General features: G+C 35.4%; 2 protein-coding genes across 2 annotated transcripts; both read left to right on the top strand.

Moving 5' to 3' along the window:
- Positions 1–927: 927 nt before the first annotated feature.
- LOC105112772 (gamma-glutamyltranspeptidase 1-like) lies at positions 928–4,637 on the top strand. Its single transcript, XM_011008613.1, has 7 exons — positions 928–1,096; positions 1,571–1,914; positions 2,195–2,713; positions 2,792–3,027; positions 3,154–3,415; positions 3,731–3,865; positions 4,312–4,637. Exons 1-7 carry the CDS (start codon positions 1,084–1,086, stop codon positions 4,549–4,551), a joined length of 1,749 nt encoding a protein of 582 aa, XP_011006915.1. The 5' UTR covers positions 928–1,083; the 3' UTR covers positions 4,552–4,637.
- Positions 4,638–12,946: 8,309 nt separating this feature from the next.
- Positions 12,947–18,460, top strand: LOC105112768 (Leucine-rich repeat protein kinase family protein). Its single transcript, XM_011008609.1, has 7 exons — positions 12,947–15,264; positions 15,407–15,540; positions 15,794–16,037; positions 16,259–16,470; positions 16,562–16,587; positions 17,525–17,636; positions 18,014–18,460. Exons 1-7 carry the CDS (start codon positions 13,908–13,910, stop codon positions 18,218–18,220), a joined length of 2,292 nt encoding a protein of 763 aa, XP_011006911.1. The 5' UTR covers positions 12,947–13,907; the 3' UTR covers positions 18,221–18,460.
- The last annotated feature ends 26 nt before the right edge of the window (positions 18,461–18,486 follow it).

Raw genomic sequence — 18,486 nt, 5'->3', positions numbered from 1 at the left:
AGATTTTAAATAAAAATCTTCAGGAGATCAATTGTTATATTTAAAAATACTATTAAAATATTAATAATTATTTTAAAAAATAACCTTAAGCTACTCAAGTCAATAACAATAAAAGAAAAATAAATTCTACCTGATAATATTTAACTATCTGTATACTATAAAAACACTCAAGTTAAATTTTATTTTTATTTGTAATTTTAAAAATATAATATGAAATAAATACTTCAAGAAATGTCATAAAAGATATAATAAAAAAATAATTTTTAAATTGTGATTCCAGGACAATAAAAAAACAAGGTTATTACTTCCGTAGAATTATAAGAGTTTTTATTACTTCATCAAATATAGGTTGATAGTAATCTTATTGGACAAAAAAAAACAAGTTTACTAATTGTGATTTTATTGATTGGATTACCATCAAAATATAAATGTACTGTTTTAATTTGTTTTCTCAACAGTCGTGTTTTCTGTGTAGAAGTAATCTGGGAAATGTTTGAAGATAACAACAACTTCGGCTAAGCTGCCATTTTTTTTTTTTTTGCATTGACATATCATTCTATGCCAGATTTTTTGAGTGTTGAATGTAGTTATCCAATTTCTTCCTTTAAAAGGAATCTGGGAGATGTTTGAAGATAACAACAACTCAGGCTAAGTTAAGCATGCCGTTTAATTTTTTGTGCGTTGGCTTGGCATCATATGCCAGATAGATGGATAATAAATATCTAGAAGATTATAAATGTGTGCTGTCTATGGTGTGATGTTTTCATTAAATTTTCTTTCTGAGATAACTATGGCAGATAGATTTTGATTGGATTTGCATATGCTGGTATTTGGAGAATGAAGATTGACAGAATCTGACCGGTTTCTGTAGCAAATAAATTTGTTACTGTGAAATTTATTTGCTTCCTAGTTTAGCATACCAAGGTTAACCTGTCCTTTTCCTTTAATGAAAGTTATAATATAGATTAGTTCATGAATAAATTGAGAATATAGAGTCCTAATTTTCCCGTGACAGTCTCTCCTTCCAAGTGAGTTGGGTGAGAGTGGAAATACATCTCCTTTTGCTTGTGCTTTCTATACTCAATGGCATCTGCATGTAAGTAATCCTACTCTGCCGTTTATTTTGTGACCTCTTCCATCTCTAACATGCGCATCTGGACGAGTGATATTATCGGTTTTTTTTCATTTTGCTATTAGTCTTGGTGGATTATTGATGGCGGCTGTTAGTTCAATTTGTTTCTTACCAAAAGAGTTTTAGTTTTGCTAGAAACTGGAGCATTCCCCCCCCCCCCCCCCACCAGTTATTTCACTAAATTCGAAGCATTTTAGATGGTAGTCTGATTTGATTTGATTTGATTGCTTGCTTGATGTAGATATGGATAAAAGTCACTTACATTTGTGATCCAAGAGGCTCATCAAACTCCTCTTCCTCCACCCCTGTCTCTCTCACAAAGATGTTAACTTAAAGCAAGAAGGCTGCCTGTCCTATTGTTTTCATTCGAAGTTGATCGAAAAAAAATGTGTTTTTAGTTTCTCTGTTGCTGATCTAAACACTATTTCTGGTTTGCAGCTTTTCTCTTGTTATGGACACCTCTTGCATTTCTCTTCAGTTCACCACTGCTGCCTACTTTTGGTCTTGGCAATCCGGGTGGTCCAACCCATCAAAGACATGAAGTTGTGGCAAGCCATGGTGTTGTTGCTACTGATGATGGCAGATGTTCCAGAATTGGGATGGATGCTCTTCGTGAAGGTGGTCATGCAGTTGATGCTGCTGTCGCCGCATCTCTTTGCTTGGGAGTCGTGGGACTAGCGTCAAGTGGTATGGGGGGAGGATCCTTTATGTTGATCTTGCTAGCTAGCGGAGAGGCACAAGCCTTTGATATGAGAGAAACTGCCCCTATGAAAGCTTCCGAGGTGCTCCGATTTGCTTCAATAATTATGTTTTTTATGGTGTTGAACTTTACAGAGATCATTCACCTGAAAAGTTATACGCACTTGGTGTTACATATGAGACATGCCATAGCCCTTCATAGAGCTGATCTCTTCGGGTGCCACAATTCCACTGGTGGTACCAATTTCTATTCAGACAATATGAGGGAAATGCATGATTACATAGACTCATCAAGGGAAACATTGTCTAGTGAATCAATCCACCAGTACTCCCTCTCTACTCACATTGATTCTCTCTTTTCAGGATATGTATGCTGGCAATGCTACTAAAAAAGCTAGAGGTGCGCTCTCAATAGCAGTTCCAGGGGAACTTGCTGGTCTTCACAGAGCTTGGAGAAGGTATGGAAGGCTTCCATGGAAAAGGCTTGTAAGGCCAGCTGAGCAGCTTGCTTGCAAAGGATTCAAAATTTCACCGTACCTTCATATGCAGATGGTCAAAACAGAATCAGGGATTCTGGCTGACAAGGGGCTTCGAGACTTGCTTACATCCAATGGCAAACTTTTGCAACCAGGAAATATCTGCTACAACCAGAAACTAGCACATACACTCGGGAAGATATCAAAGCATGGCATAGAGGCCTTCTATAACGGGTCAATAGGATCCAAATTGGTTAAGGATATCCAGAAGGCTGGAGGGATCTTGACAAGAGAGGATTTGCGGAGATATCAAGTTAAAATGCGAGATCCAATCGTTGCTGATATTCTAGGCTTCAAAATACTTGGAATGCCCCCTCCTTCTTCGGGGGGTGCTTCAATGATGCTTGTAAGTGTGTATCTTTGTCCTTACTTTCTTCATGCTTCGCAGAAAAAGAGACTACGATTAATAGTTTCACTGCCACAGATTTTGAACATTCTTGCCCAATACGGAGCCCCTTCTGGCTTTTCGGGCCCTCTTGGGATCCATCGAGAAATTGAAGCTCTAAAACATGCATTCGCTGTTAGAATGAATCTTGGTGACCCTGATTTTATCAATGTCACTGAAGTCGTATCTGACATGCTGTCTCCCAAATTTGCTGAAACGTTAAAGAAAACCATATATGACAATATGACTTTTGATCCTCGTCATTATGGTGGCAGGTACGCTACTTCTTTGATGAGGGTGTGGATGGTTTACATGATTATAACTTTAAGCACTAAATATATTTTATTTGAATCTTACAGCATCTATAAGTATCATCTTCACTGAACTCTTTTTTCTGTCAGGTGGAACCAGATCCATGATCACGGCACAAGTCATATTTCAGTTGTAGATACTGAAAGAAATGCTGTCTCCATGACCAATACTGTGAACGCATATTTTGGTTCGAATATACTGTCTCCGAGTACGGGAATACTTCTAAACAATGAAATGGATGATTTCTCTATCCCCATGAACAATGGAGACGTTCCACCTCCAGCACCTCCCAATTCCATCCGCCCAGGGAAGAGGCCATTATCATCCATGACGCCTACTATCATTTTGAAGGTATTCTGCTTTAAGATTTTTCTACTCAACATATCATGGTTCCTCTACTCAATTTTGTGCTAGTCGATAACAGAATCCCAATATCTTCCTACAGATAATATGCTTTTTTGAGTGGGGTCACAACGCACAAAGGGCTAGGATAGCATACCCTACATTATTGGCCTCTGAACATAGATAACTAATATTGCAAAGCTTGTTTTGCCAGAATCTTTTGCTAAATTTTTGGACCGATATTGTGCATGCTTGCCATGAAATCATTACCTCTATACCTAGCACTACTGTTTAATCTTTCCATGTCTTCCCATGCTTCTGCAGGATGAGAAACTGAAAGCCGTGGTAGGTGCAAGTGGAGGAGCCATGATCATTGCTGGGACTACAGAGGTTATCTTAAATCATTTGAGGGGCATGGATCCACTCCATTCTGTGCTTGCTCCCAGAGTTTATCATCAGGTTTTTATTAATGTCCACGATGCTAACTTCATTAATATTTTTTATTCTGTTTCCAACTGTTTTATTAGTCTTCCCCGTTTTTATTAAAATTTACAAGATCTACACTTTCCAGTTTGTTGCTGTTTGTTTGGCTTCTGGGTAAGTTCCTATGTTCAGTTTAATCTATATCTGTGTAAATGTATTCTGAGCTCAATGACTCATGAGTAATATGACCACACACACACACACACATATCATGATGGGAATTAAGCTCTGGTAATAGCATTTTATACTGTTGTTGATTTCTTCAACATATGTATTTCTGCTATGAGTTTTAGAATTTGGATATTGGGTTCAAGCCTGCAACCAAGGGTATATTAACATCCATTTTTCACAGATTTAGTAGTTAGTTTGAACAGCCATCAATCCAAGCTTCTAACATCCTTCATACAATGTTGTCTTTGCAGCTGATACCCAACGTGGTGCAGTATGAGAATTGGACGACACCATATGGTGAACACTATGAAGTTCCTGCTAATATCAGAGCATTCCTTCGTAAAAGGGGCCATGTCCTCCAAAGCCTTGCTGGTGGGAGTATTTGTCAATTCATTTTTGTTGATGTAGAAACTAGCAGGAAAAATAAAGGTAGGGGTAAGCTTGTGGGTGTCAGCGACCCTAGAAAAGGAGGTTTTCCTGCTGGTTATTAACATGGTTAGGTCTCTTTACTTCCCTAATAGAATGTTTCAAGTGCTAATAGGCAAAGGTTGAAACAAAATAATGGTGTTGAGTAACTTCGGACTGATTTCTTTGGTGGATAGCAGCATGTCCCCCTGGATTTTTCAATTTTGTAGTTCAGAACGAACCAAAACTTGCTTCAAGAAAAAAAATTGGAACTTTTATCTGAGATACCAATCTCAAAGAAACATAAATTTAGCTGATAATCTTGTGTTATATCCATAAGTATTTAAAAGCTCGGGTCAGCGAGTCAACTCAGAAATATCACAATATGATGTCGTTGGAATTAAAAAAAAGTGAAATAAAATAACTAAAAAAAAAATTATTTTAGACAAAAAAAAAACTGTACTTGGATCTCATTCTAACATTGTTTTTAATGTTTAAAGTGGAAAATATTTTCTTCTCCATGAAATTAAAATAATCAGTAACGATTGGTTCTATAAGTCTTTATGATAATAAGATTTTGACCCACATAACGAAAATCATTAATCTTAAATTATTTGTTTTGCACTTGTGAATGCTATATATTTTTCTAACAAGTATTTTCTTCAAAGCAAGAACACATTAAACTTTAGTTTTTTCAATACTAGGAAAAAAAAAATCCTTAAGAATTTTACTCTTCCCGAGTTTCAACTCAATTAAAATTTTTATCTTATACATCAAACTAAGCATAAATCAATCCTACCCCATTTACACTTCTATATTAAACATTTTGAGTTTTGTACTTCAACCTCAACAAGATTAGGAAATTAATGAATTTCTAAGTAAAAAGGTTGGCCTGAGGCCATCAGATGCTGCTAGACGCCCCAATCTTCTGGACATTAGTTTGGAGAAGAGAATCAGTCCAAGATGCTCAGTTTTGAATGTGCTGATGTTTAAGGACGTTAATGTCACCTGGATTTTAAATATATGTAAGAATGATTTTTAAAAGATGTAATTCCTGGCTTATCATGAGGAGGATTGCTCTGAAGTGATCAAGGCATACGAGGGCGAGATTGAATTTCTAGGACTCGTTAAATGAGAGCGACACATTATTTGATCAAGGATTGAACTCTTGAAACAGATGAGCAACTGCAATTGGTTGGCGCTGTAGCAAGTTTGGAAGTGAGTGGAGTGGTAAATTTTCTTTGTACTCTTATAGTTTTGTCTCAAGGATTCACTGAGATCAGATGAGTTCTCATTCTTCTGTCAGTTTCCACAACTTAGTGCTGTCCCAGCAATGATTTTTGCTGGTATGTATTTCTGTGAGAATGACAGTGACATCATGTTCTTGAAGAAACATTTGAAATGTTACAAAATTTCTTTGCATGAGTTCATGCTTAGTTTCTTCATTCATCATTAGTTTATGAGTACTAAATTTGATATTAGTTGCTTAACGGTATTCTCACCTCAACTTAAGCCCACAAAGCATCCAAAGTGCTTTGCAGAACATTTTGGTTCGACTCGACTGTCAAGTCTTCTGTCGTGTACCTATTTCGTAGAGCTTGTTGATTTGAGACTAATTTGATCCCTGCATTTCTTTATTGTGTAATTTTACTGTTTCTTCAGTTAATTTGATGACAAAAAATCAAGAATTTAACCTAACCAGAGAAAAACAGTTCCTCTCTTGTTCTAAATTCAATATTATGAACATTTACAAGTATAGTTATGGCTCTTTGAGGTTAAGGAAGCAGGTGCCTGCATGTAGATGAGGTTGGCGCAACAGATGCCATTGAAATGATAGTGCTGGAAGCCACTGAACTCTGGAAATAGAAGAAGAGAATTGAGTGGTTCTCCCTTCTTTGTTCCAGTTGAATTCCAGGTTTTCAAATGGTCCCTTGCTTTCTACCATTAAAAGGAAAGAATTGTCTTGGGGACCAATACACCTCAATCCTTGCTTCACAGTCAGCAAGAGGCCTCGAATTTGGAGTGTTAAATAATAATAAAAAAAAAACTATAGGCTTCCTAACCATGTTAAGATGTCTGCGGTGTAACACACAAATTTTTGGCCCAAATCTAATTTCAAGTTAACCCAAACTTAACTTAAGTTAATCTAGGTATTTAAGAAAGAATTGTAAGAGAATTTATTTCTTCTCCTCTAATTCTTATAGCCACCATGATTATCCTGTCTTCAAACTAAAGATTTTAGTTTTTAATCTTGAATTTTTGGTTCAAGAAAGGTGAAAGTAATAAGTAAGTAATTCTTTTTCATATTATTTTCTATTATAGTTTGTTTATAGAATGATTAAAGAAAATATTAGGGTTTATAAGAATTAGAAGTTTATATTGTTAAGATTGATTTATGATTACAGGGTTTAATGTTAGATGATTAATTAATATGCTGTAAGAAATAAGGATTTGTGAGTTGATTTGTTTAAATTAATTTTTATGGGTTAAGAAATTAATTTTTATCTTACTGTAAAATCTGGACAGAATGGTCTTGAGATTGAAGATAATCAAATTTTATTTTGGTCCTTAAATTGTGAAAGTTTCAGTTTAGTCCCTAAACTTTGAAAAAATTACAATTTCACCCTTAAATGTATTTTGAGATTCTGTACAGTGTTATTGTGAGGTTAAGGATGATGAATCTCAGTTTGATAATTGATTTGGAATATTTTTAGTTTGATCCCTTAATTTTAGGAATTTACATTTTAGTCCCTAAACTTTTAAAACATTATAGTTTGGTCCCTGTGTCGTTCTGGGCAGAATTGAGGATATTTTATGGGTGAAATTTCAGTATGGTTATGTATTTATAGTTTGGTCCAGTTTTGAAAAAATTACATTTTGGTCCTTGTTTTGGATAATTGTCGTTTTAGTCTATAAACCTAGGAAACTAAATTTGGTTTTCTTTTATGCATTGAAATCTTTTATTTATGTTGTTTTGAGTTGCTTTTGAGTATATTTCATATATTTATTGTAGGTTTCTCTAACGATCCTTAATCTTTCATATATTTATTGTAGGTTTTTTGGGTCTTTCATCTGATATTCCTTTTAATCTATATTCTTCTGAGTGAGTGAAATAATCTTTAATATGCCTATAATATAACTAAATATGTATGTTGATTATATGATGAGTACGATTAATTAATCTCTTGAATATTTATATATTTTACTTTATTTTCCGAGTATTCATCTATTCTTGAATTTGCATTCGCATTCTATCGAGCTAAATTCTATTTATATGATATACGTTTCTTTGATGATTCTGTAAATATCTATTATGTTTTGATATAGGACTTGTCAGTAATTCCATGCTAACGAAGATTAGTTAGCCTATGTGCACATAATATTCTGTATACCTAGCTGATGAGAGAAGCATTAGCTTATGGCGACTGATCATCCCATAGTGGTTATCTTCAGGTGTCATCTGATCTCTGACATGCATTCCACCACGTTATAACAATATGTTTAGTATATATATGTATATGTATATCAAGATAAATTATCTTGTAAACTATTATATCCAAAATATATAAAATGTATCTTAAATATCATTTCCTCACTGAGTTAGTTGAACTCACCTCTCATTTTTAATATTATTTTAGGTTCTTAGTTTCTGATAGCAGGTGAATTTTGTTGAGTGTTCCTGCTTCTTTAATTTTGGTCGGTATGCCTTACTTATTTTGCGAGGCTTTTTTTTTAGTTTGATTTGATGTTTTAGATGCTCCACTGTTACCTTGTTTTAATTAAATTTGGATTTTGACAATGTAATGAGTATTATGAATTATTATTATTTTTTTTTTATTACCGATGAGAAGTGTTAAACTATCTTTTGGTTTCATCAGTTTTGATTAATATAATATTTCTAAAAATTATGAAATGTTGTGTATTTTTGAATAAATTGTTTTTTTAATACGTCTATTCTGAGGCTTAGCGTAAATGTGATGTCTTTTTGACATTGCTTCTGCGTTGCCAATCACGGACCCGGGATTCGGGTCATGATAAGCAGTGTAATTGAGTCCAGTAAGCCTTGTAAAGATCACTAGTAACGCGCACACACTCACACCTCCTAAGCAGCGGGCAGGATATTAGTAAGATTGCTGTGGTAAATCTGGTTCAAGCAGTGTCTAATGGAGAGGAAAAAAGGAGGGGAGAGAAGGAATTTTTCACGGCCCGAATCCCGGGTCCGTGACTGGCAACGCAGGAGCGGTGTTGAAAGGACACCCTATTTACTCTAAGCCTCAAAACGAACATATCAAAAAAGCAAGTTATTCAAAAATACGCAGCATTTCATAATCTTTAGAAATATTATATTATTCAAAACTGATAAACCTAAAAGATAGTTTAAAACTCTTCATCAATAATTAAAACAAAAATAATAATCCATAATACTCATTACATTGTCAAAATCCAAACTTAATTAAAATAGGATAATAGTGGAGTGCCTAAGATATCGAATCAAAACTAAAAGGAAAGCCTCACAAAACAAGTAAGACATACCATCCAAAACTAAAGAAGCAGGAACACTTAACAAAGTCCAACTGCTATCAGAAGCTAAGAACCTGAAATAATATTAAGATTGAGGGGTGAGTTCAACCAACTCAATGAGGGAATAATATTTAATATATATTTTAGATATTAATAATTTATAAGATGATATATATATATATATATAGTGGAATACATGTCAAAGATCAGATGACACTCGAATGTGATTAAATAACACCCGAATGTGACCATCGTGAGAATGATCAGTCGCCACAGGCCGATGCTTCTCTCACCAGCTAGGTATACAAAATATTATATGTACATAGGCTAACTACTCCCCGTTAGCATGGAGTTACTGACAAGTCCTATATCAAGGCATAATAGATATTTACAGAATTATCAAAGAAACGTATATCATATCAAATATAATTTAACTCGATAGAATGCGAGTGCAAATTCAAGAATAGATGAGTATTAAAAAAATGAAGCAAAATATATAAATATTCAAGAGATTAACTAATCATACTCATCATATAATCAACATATATATTTATTTATATTATATGCATATTAAAGATTATCCCACTCACCCGGAAGAATATAAATTAAAAGGAATATCAGATGAAAGACCCGAAAAACCTATCAAGGATCGCTAGAGGAACCTACAATAACTATATGAAATATACTCAAAAGCAACTCAAATCAACATAAATAAAAGATTCCAATGCATAAAATAAAACCAGGTTTAATCTCCTAGGTTTAGGGACTAAAACGACAATTATCCAAAATAGAGATTAAAATGTAATTTTACCAAAACTAGACCAAACTATAAATACATAACCATACTAAAATTTCACCCATAAACCAGCCTCAATTCTGTCTAGAATGAACCAGGGACTGAACTATGATTTTTATAAAGTTTAGGGACTAAAATGTAAATTTCTAAAATTAATGGATCAAACTAAAAATATTCCAAATAAATTATCAAACTAAGATTCATCATCCTTAATCTCATAATAAAACTGTCCATAATCTCAAAATATATTTAGGGCTCAAATTGTAATTCTTTTCAAAGTTTAAGGACTAAACTGAAATTTTTCCTAAATCAAGGATCACAATAAAATTTGATCATCTTCAACCTCAAGACCATTCTGTCCAAATTTTACAGCAAGGTAAAATTGAATTTCTTAACCTATAAAAATTAATTGAAACAAATCAACTCACAAATCCTTATTTCTTACAACATATTAATTAATTACCTAACATTAAACTTTTTAATTATAAATCAATCTTAACAACATAAACTTTTAATCTTTATAAACCCTAATCTCTTCTTTAATCATTCTATAAATAAACTATAATCGAAAGTAATATGAAAGAGAACCACTTACTTGTTACTTTCACCTTTCTTGAACTAAAAACTTAAGATAAAAAACTAAAATCTTTAGTTTGAAGAGAGGTGGGTCATAGTAGCTATAAAAATTAGAGGAAATGAAATAAATTTTTTTACAACTTTTTTTTAAATATCTAAATTAACTCAAGTTGGGTTTGGACTGACTTGAACTTGAATTTGGGCTAAAAGTTTGGATCTTGAATCGGTCTCATCATCAATGAAAACTTGAATAGAGATTAAAGGATGGGTCCTTCTACATGCATTATAATAAAGAAGGATTTGAAAGTGAGTCCGAGTCTAAAGGAGAAGATCAAGAACATGAATTGATGTGCGAAAATACAAGCTGGGATACCATGAACACGTCTCAAACTGCTGATACTTTTGCATTCCCTGTTACTGCTTATCATTGGCTTTAAAAAAGAAGAGCAGTAACTCTTAATAGAGCTTGAGGGCTTTTAATTTAGTGACAAAAAAGGTCATGGTCCAAGGATAAATCATTGAGACAGATCTTGTGGGGTGGGAGGGTGGAGAAGATGGGCTTGTAATTGATAAATGGACAGAATAAGGCAACTGACTATTTTTGGTCCCTTTAGTGACAGCTTATCTGGTCCCCTTCATATCATTGTCCTTTCTTTTTACACATTTTCCAGCACCTCTTTCCTCTTTATTTTGGTTACTTTAATGTATCCTGAGCATTTTAATGTTGTCTGTCATGCAGTAGATGCTAATTTTCTTCTTACACTGGAAAACAACAGCATGTATATTGCCTGAAAATAGGAGTCCCTGTTCTTGTCTACCTTTTCCCTCGCTGGAATAAAATCTAAGAAGTCACTTTGCTCATCGACTGATCATTACTGCATGATTGCCACTGTACATTTCTATCATCAATCATCAATCTAAAGCTCATCCTCTAGGTGTGCTGAAACTAAAGGAGGCAATGATTTCATTCCTATGAACATGGGGAGGTAATTAGAGTTCTCTGCATTTTTCTCTTTACTTTTTGCAGATTCCAGGCCATAACGTTGTGCTAGCTTCTTAAAGAATTGGCGCTTGCTACAGTGACTTCACTACTGCCTGGGTGTTACTTTTGGTTGCAACTAGAGAAGCGCCAAGTGAATGAAGGAACTGCGTGTCTGTCATTTTAACATCATTTTCACTGAAAATTGAATCATCTTCGATCACATAAAGCTTAATAATGCGCGATAACCCTTAAGATTTGTGTGCTAAATCATTGCTGACTTCAATAATTTATGAACTTTGGAGGTTGCATGTATGATTACTCCGCTAACGTCTAGTCATGTACTTTTTCTCCACTTTATTCCTTTTGCTCTCTTCTGTGAGACCAGGTAACTCCTAGTAAACTTCAAAAGCCAAGTCTTGTTCAATACACTGGCTTTTTTCATGAAGAGTTTATTTCTTAAAACACTACGACCATCCATGATCCATCTATCCATAACAGTGGAGTGTAATTTATGAGATTTTTTTAGGCCTGCTTGAGAGTATATGGTAAAAATTATATTTTAAAGTATTTTTTATTTAAAAATATATTAATTTTTTTTTATTTTTTTATTTTTTTTTAATATTATAATATCATAACAATTTAAAAAACAGAATGGGAACTCTAAGTGGCCCCGTTAACATTGATTTTTAACCGTTAAAAAACAAAATGTTTGAGATATGGTCCTTAGGCCAGTATCTATTGATCTAGTTTCTGAATGCTTGTTGTGTACAAGACATTCTCTCTTATGGACGGGCAGGACATTCCCGAATTGACATTTTCTACCTCCCAAAATCCAAGATTGTTGTCATCTTTTCTTACAGAAATCGGTGTCAGAAAATATAATCATGATCATATCAAGATGAGGGAGTGGATCCAATTCTATCTTACATTGGGGTTTCATCTTGACATGAAAAATATGCTCTATTATTTGGTTTGGCCGTATGAGATTGGGATTGACTGAGTCAGATACCAAATCCTTATATAAAAATCTCAGTATCCAGCTATTGCCCCCCAACAAACATGCCTCTATGTCCAGGCAGGAACAGAAAAGGCCGCACACAGCTTTGTTTTTTAAATGTTTATTTTATTTGAGTTTGGGCTCGCATTTTCATGGGATTCTATTTTAAAGGCAACGGTTCTCTGAAAGAACGTGGCTTTGCACTCAAAAACAGGCTGGCCTGTGCTTAATGGTCCCACTGGTTAGGACTTTTCAAGGGATTTTAGCTGAATTTTTGCGTTACAATGGCAACACCGTCCTTCCCATTCAGCCCCCGTTTGGGCGGCAGGGGGGTAAAAAATTATAGAGCATTTTAGAATTTAGTTAATGAGATAGGCTTCATCTATATTCTTAAAGGTAAAAAGCTCTGCAATGCATTTTTAGTTTTTCACTATTTACATGGTTTTTCCTTGGTAAATATGATTTTGCATTGGATCAAATATCATAATATTTTGCAGGATTTTGTGTTTTTTCCCCTCATTCATTCACCAAGAGAAGCCATTTCTGATGCCGATGCCGATTCCAGTGCCATCTTCTCCATGTCATCACTGCCAATTTACAAAAAACATAAGAAGAAAAGATCAAAGGTCAAAGGAGTCAAAAGAAACAAGAGCCAATCAATTGCAAACAAAGAGGGAACGGAAGACAAGGTCTAGCATGTGATGGCATTGCTGCCATTACCAAAAGAATCCAAAGACAGTGAAGAAATTTCTCCAAAAGAAAAAGGCCAAAAAACAGAAAACCCTGCATTCAGTTTAACCACTCAACAGTACAGAATCTACAGACTCGCACACATTACAGAGACAGAACAAAGCAAACCACTGATTTTTCTTCTTCCATTCTCCCTTTTACTCTTCTCTGCTACAACCTACAAATACACACCAAAATCCCACTTGGCTTGTCTTTCTCTACGAGAAAACCGACCCCATTAATGCCTTGAAGACAGCAGTAAATGCTTGTTATCAGTTTCTTTCCTTACAGTACATACCTTTTTCAACTACCTCTTGCATTATCTAGTCCAACTTTCATTTAATAACACCGCAGGCACTTATTGCATAGATATTCTTATCATAACAATAACATTGCCACTCTTACCTCTCAAATTTTATAGTTCTTCAAGGTCTTATCTTGTTGCTCCCTACTATTCCCTCCGCATTTGTCTCTACTTTTTTTGCTCCCTGGGTTTTTGCTGGGCTGTACTCCAGAGTGCAGAGACATGCTTTTGTTCATTAACTTTGCTTGTTTCTTCATGTTCCTTTGTTTTGGCTCATGGGGTTTTGATCCTATTGCTTTAAAAGTTTAGTAGCATTTTCTCGGGAAGCGTTCCCTTTTGATTATCCCGGGAGAATTTCCTTGCTTTTCCCTGACATTTACTTGAGATTTCACCTTGTTTTCTAGTGTAGAATTTGGTGAAGTTCTCTTCTTGGACTTGCAATAGGAGTTCTAGTTTAATGAGGGTCCTTTTTTTTTTTTTTGTCTTGAATTCAACAATCTGTGAAATTTAGAGTCTAGTACTTGAAATTTGTCTTCAATGGGTTGGTCAAGCTGGCTTCTTTTTGTCTATCTTTCATGGAGTTTCTTTATTTCAAGTACTCATGAGTCGCAAACTTATCAGTTACAGCTTCTTCTGCAACTAAGGAAGCATTTAGAGCATCCTCCCCAATTGGATATTTTGGAAGGCTACAATGGCGACCTTTGTAACTTGTCTTCAAGTCCAAATCTAGGCATTGTTTGCCTGGAAAATACTGTCACTGAACTCAAAATTATGGGAGACAAGCTTGTCAAGGTTAGTAATGACTTCAATGGATTTGCAATTCCTAATCAGACTTTATCTGAAAGTTTCTCAGTTGATTCTTTTGTTACTACACTGACAAGGTTAACTAGCTTGAAAGTTCTTAGGTTAGTGTCTTTGGGGATTTGGGGACCACTACCTGATAAGATTCACAGGTTGTATTCACTTGAAGTTTTGGACTTGAGCTCAAATTTTTTTTTTGGTTCAGTTCCACTCCAGCTATCAAGACTGGTTAAGCTTAATTCTCTAACTTTAGATGGAAATTACTTCAATGGAAGTGTCCCTGATTGGCTGGATTCATTGTCAAATCTCACCATTTTGAGCTTGAAGAGTAACAGGTTTAATGGTCAGTTTCCTTCTTCAATATGCAGAATCATAACACTAACTGATATTGCCTTGTCTCACAATCATCTTACTGGTAAATTGCCTGATTTGAGCACCTTAAGTAGCCTACATATGTTGGATTTAAGAGAGAACAAGTTAGATTCTGACCTACCTGGAATGCCAAAAGAGTTGATTACAGTTCTCCTAAGCAATAACTCCTTCTCGGGAAAAATTCCTGGGCAATTTGGTCAGCTGAATCAGCTTCAACACCTTGATTTGTCTTTAAATCATCTCAGCGGAACACCTCCCTCAACCATGTTCTCTCTGCCAAACATCAGTTACTTGAATTTAGCATCAAATATGCTGAGTGGGCCACTTCCAAATCATCTTCTTTGTGGCAGCAAACTTGGGTTTGTCGATCTTTCTTCAAACAAGTTAATCGGTGGACTTCCCTCTTGCTTGGGAAGCATGCTAGATAAGAGAGTCGTTAAGTTTGGAGGGAATTGCTTATCCGTTGATTCCCAAAATCAGCATCAGGAGTCGTACTGTAATGTGGCTAATGAGGAGGGGAAACAATCAAGATGCAGAGCAGTAGGAGTATTAGTTGCTGCCATTGGTGGAGCTGTTCTTGTTATCAGTCTTTTGGCATTGTTGGTTGTCTTTTTGCGCAGAAGATACCGTTCTAGAAGGACATTCAAGCAGAATATAATTTCCAAGGCTGAACAAGATAACATACCAACTGGGGTTTCTTCTGAAGTCCTAGCAAATGCCAGTAAGTCGTACAGCATTGTCAAGTAACCTTTTCTTTTTTTGTATGTCCCATTGCAATGCGTGCTAATATTTTCTATAATGTTGTTTTCCTCATAAGGAATCTCTCCGCATTAATTAATTCGTAACCTTTCTGTTCCTTTCAGGATTCATATCTGAAGCAGCCAAGCTAGGGACACAAGGAGCCCCAGTATGCCGTGTATTTACCTTGGAAGAGTTAAAGGAAGCCACAAACAACTTTGATTCATCGTCATTTATGGGAGAAGGCTCAATTGGGAAGGTACTTCATGAGAACTCAACTATTCTTCGAAAATTTAGTGGAAAAACGTATCTTGAACTTTTACAGCCATGAGCATGAATTGCATATGGTTAAAATCTAGTTCCTACTTCTAAACAATTTTTTATGTAATTTCTAAGCTTTTTTTGCACTCTCACTCATCACCGAGAACAACATTTGTTGCATGTTTTTGTTGAACTAGTTTTTTTGTCCATCTCAAAGGGCCTGTTCAATTTAATCTGTTTTTACTTGTCAGATTTACAAAGGGAGATTGGAGAACGGAACCTATGTTGCTATACGATCTCTGTCTTTCTTGAAGAAGCATTCAATTCAAAATCTCAAGGTTCGCCTGGATTTGCTTTCAAAGCTACACCATCCACATTTGGTTGGTCTGTTGGGTCATTGCGTTGACAGTGGCATACAAAATGATTCTAGTAGCACCAAAGTCTTCCTTGTTTATGAATACATGCCCAATGGAAACTATCGTACTCATCTTTCAGGTCAGTATTGCTTTCTTCAGGGTTCAGAGCATAAGATCACATCCTTTTAATAGCACATAAACTTTTGTGTGTGTGTGTTTGCACTACACATGGTTTTTCCAATTTATAAGCAGGATGACCCTATAGGAACAAGCTGCTGCTCTTACCATATTTTACCCACAATAGCTTTATCAATCGCCTCTAGTTTCTAACAACTACTAATGCTGCTTCTCTATGTCCAGAAATGTGCCCAGAGAAAGCCCTTGGGTGGCCAGATAGATTGGCAATTCTTATTGGTGTTGCCAAGGCTGTGCATTTTCTACATACCGGGGTGATTCCTGGTGCCTTTAACAATAGACTGAAGACAGATAATATATTGCTTGATGAGCATCGGATTGCAAAGCTAAGTGACTATGGAATGTCCATCATCACTGATGAAATTGAAAAACCTGAGGTACATTTGGCAGCTACGCATGCTAAATTATTTAACTCGTAATGGTATCTATGTTCTGAGTGTATTCTAATGCATTTCATCTGTTTTGTAGGCAAAGGGAGATGTCCTGAAATCAAGGTATATATTCTACTTTGCTAAGCATTAAGTTCTAGACAGAATGCACAAAAAGTGGTTCATGTAAAAAAATTTAAAGCTTGAAGTTTGTTTTCTGGAGATTCAGTATTAACTTCAGTTGTTCATATAAATCTTAGCTTGGAGATTTGTAATACAACTTAAACTTTTAGGTTGACATGGTTCTTTGACTTGTTGACTAAATGGTCATGAGTTTGAATCTCACCACCCCCATTATTTCTTGGGTTAAGTTGATTCCTTGACAATTTTTAATGAAATGTCTTCAGCTGATAATGCTTTCTTAAATTGAAACCATCACTGAATGCCAACACCTACGACCACTGTTTCAGCTATTGATTCTGCTACTATGATTGAAGTTGCCATTGATTCTGCTCACCTTAACTTACCTCCTCAATCATGTAGTCATCTTTATAGCTGAGATGGGGTTCTGTTATTAGTCCACTAATGCTGACTATATCCAAACTGCACTCACTGGCATTTGTTCCTCTGAACATCCACTACTGTCAGTTGTGCCTCGTTATCATTCTGAACATCCAAACTGCACTCAATGGCATTTTTTCCTCTGAACAACCAGGATTGTTGCTCAGCCACCGGTCCATTGCTACTACTAAATTGCTGTTACTATCCAAGTTGCTATTATTCCCTTGACAATGAAATGTACCCACCACAATGTTGTTGCTCACCATTTATTGCAGTTGAGTGGAACACTTAGTTACATGCAGCAGCTATCTCTCTTGATTTCCCGAGTGATAGTTCAAAAGTGAGAATTGACTGAAGACATATCTAGGCAGCATAAATGAGTAAAACGACATGTTTAGGTCATGGAAGAAATATTCACTGCCTAGGTAGTGTTTGAAATTTACTTGACTGTTGAATTGCTGCTGCAGTATCTTTAATAGTTTGTTCCATCCTTTTGCTGCAGTCACAAGATAAAGTTAGAGGATGATGTCTACAACTTTGGGTTCATACTGCTTGAATCACTCGTTGGGCCTATAGTAACCGGGAAAGGAGAAGCATTTCTGCTAAATGAAATGGTATTGCAAAATCTCTTATGTTCACGAATTTTTCTATTTTATGGAACATTATTATATATGTGTGTGCACGCGTGTGCGACTTAAAGGTTAACATTGCTTTGCTTGCCATTTTTACCACTCAGCTGAATGGTTAGTTTTAATCTGCCATTCCATTTCCCATTTCTTTCAAGTTTCCATTTTCATCCCTTTAAAATGTGTTGAGGTTTTTATGCATTGTGAGAAACATACATTTGATGGTTCTTGGCATGGAAAGGGATCTTGTTTTCCTCCATTCTTCATAATGTCACTCTTGCTTAAGTCCTATGAATTCTTACTTTTATTTTGTTTTTAATTTGTTTTGATGACATATCTCTGAGATCTGGTGTTACAAATGTCAGGCATCCTTTGGAAGCCAGGACGGTCGAAGAAAAATTGTGGATCCAGTTGTCTTAACTACTTGCTCACAGGAGTCATTATCAATTTTGGTTTCCATCACTAGTAAATGCATATCTCCTGAACCATCAACTCGTCCATCTTTCGAGGATGTCCTCTGGAACTTACAGTACGCAGCTCAAGTCCAAGCCATGGCTGATGCTGATCAGTAATCAGATTCTACATCATAGTTGTTACTTATATGTGCAGTGCTATACCCGAGATTAAGCTTTATAAGAAGCAAATACAGCCATGTGGAAGGGGCTCTGTAAACACATAAGGTAGGTTTATTTCATTCAGATTTAGAAATGTAAAAGTTGTAAATGTCATACTTGATTGGTTGACCTTAAGCATAGTTGAATTCTTCCTTTTGAAATAGCAATTCCAGCTGCTCAAAGCTTCAAATATTTGGTTATGGGAGTTTCAATTATAAAAAATT

Source organism: Populus euphratica, unplaced genomic scaffold (genome assembly GCF_000495115.2).
Source record: "Populus euphratica unplaced genomic scaffold, PopEup_1.0 scaffold367.1, whole genome shotgun sequence".
NCBI lineage: Eukaryota > Viridiplantae > Streptophyta > Magnoliopsida > Malpighiales > Salicaceae > Populus > Populus euphratica.
Note: the sequence above shows the minus strand (reverse complement) of the source record. Positions and strands in the feature narration are given on the sequence as shown.

Excerpts from the sequence above, each read along its gene's own strand:
- LOC105112772 (XM_011008613.1), top strand. Across the intron at positions 1,915-2,194 it reads CCCCTATGAAAGCTTCCGAG|GATATGTATGCTGGCAATGC; the intron begins GTGCTCCGATTT and ends CTCTCTTTTCAG. Across the intron at positions 2,714-2,791 it reads GGGGTGCTTCAATGATGCTT|ATTTTGAACATTCTTGCCCA; the intron begins GTAAGTGTGTAT and ends TCACTGCCACAG.
- LOC105112768 (XM_011008609.1), top strand. The coding sequence starts at position 13,908 with ATGGGTTGGTCAAGCTGGCTTCTTTTTGTCTATCTTTCATGGAGTTTC. Across the intron at positions 16,588-17,524 it reads GGAGATGTCCTGAAATCAAG|TCACAAGATAAAGTTAGAGG; the intron begins GTATATATTCTA and ends CTTTTGCTGCAG. Across the intron at positions 17,637-18,013 it reads CATTTCTGCTAAATGAAATG|GCATCCTTTGGAAGCCAGGA; the intron begins GTATTGCAAAAT and ends TACAAATGTCAG.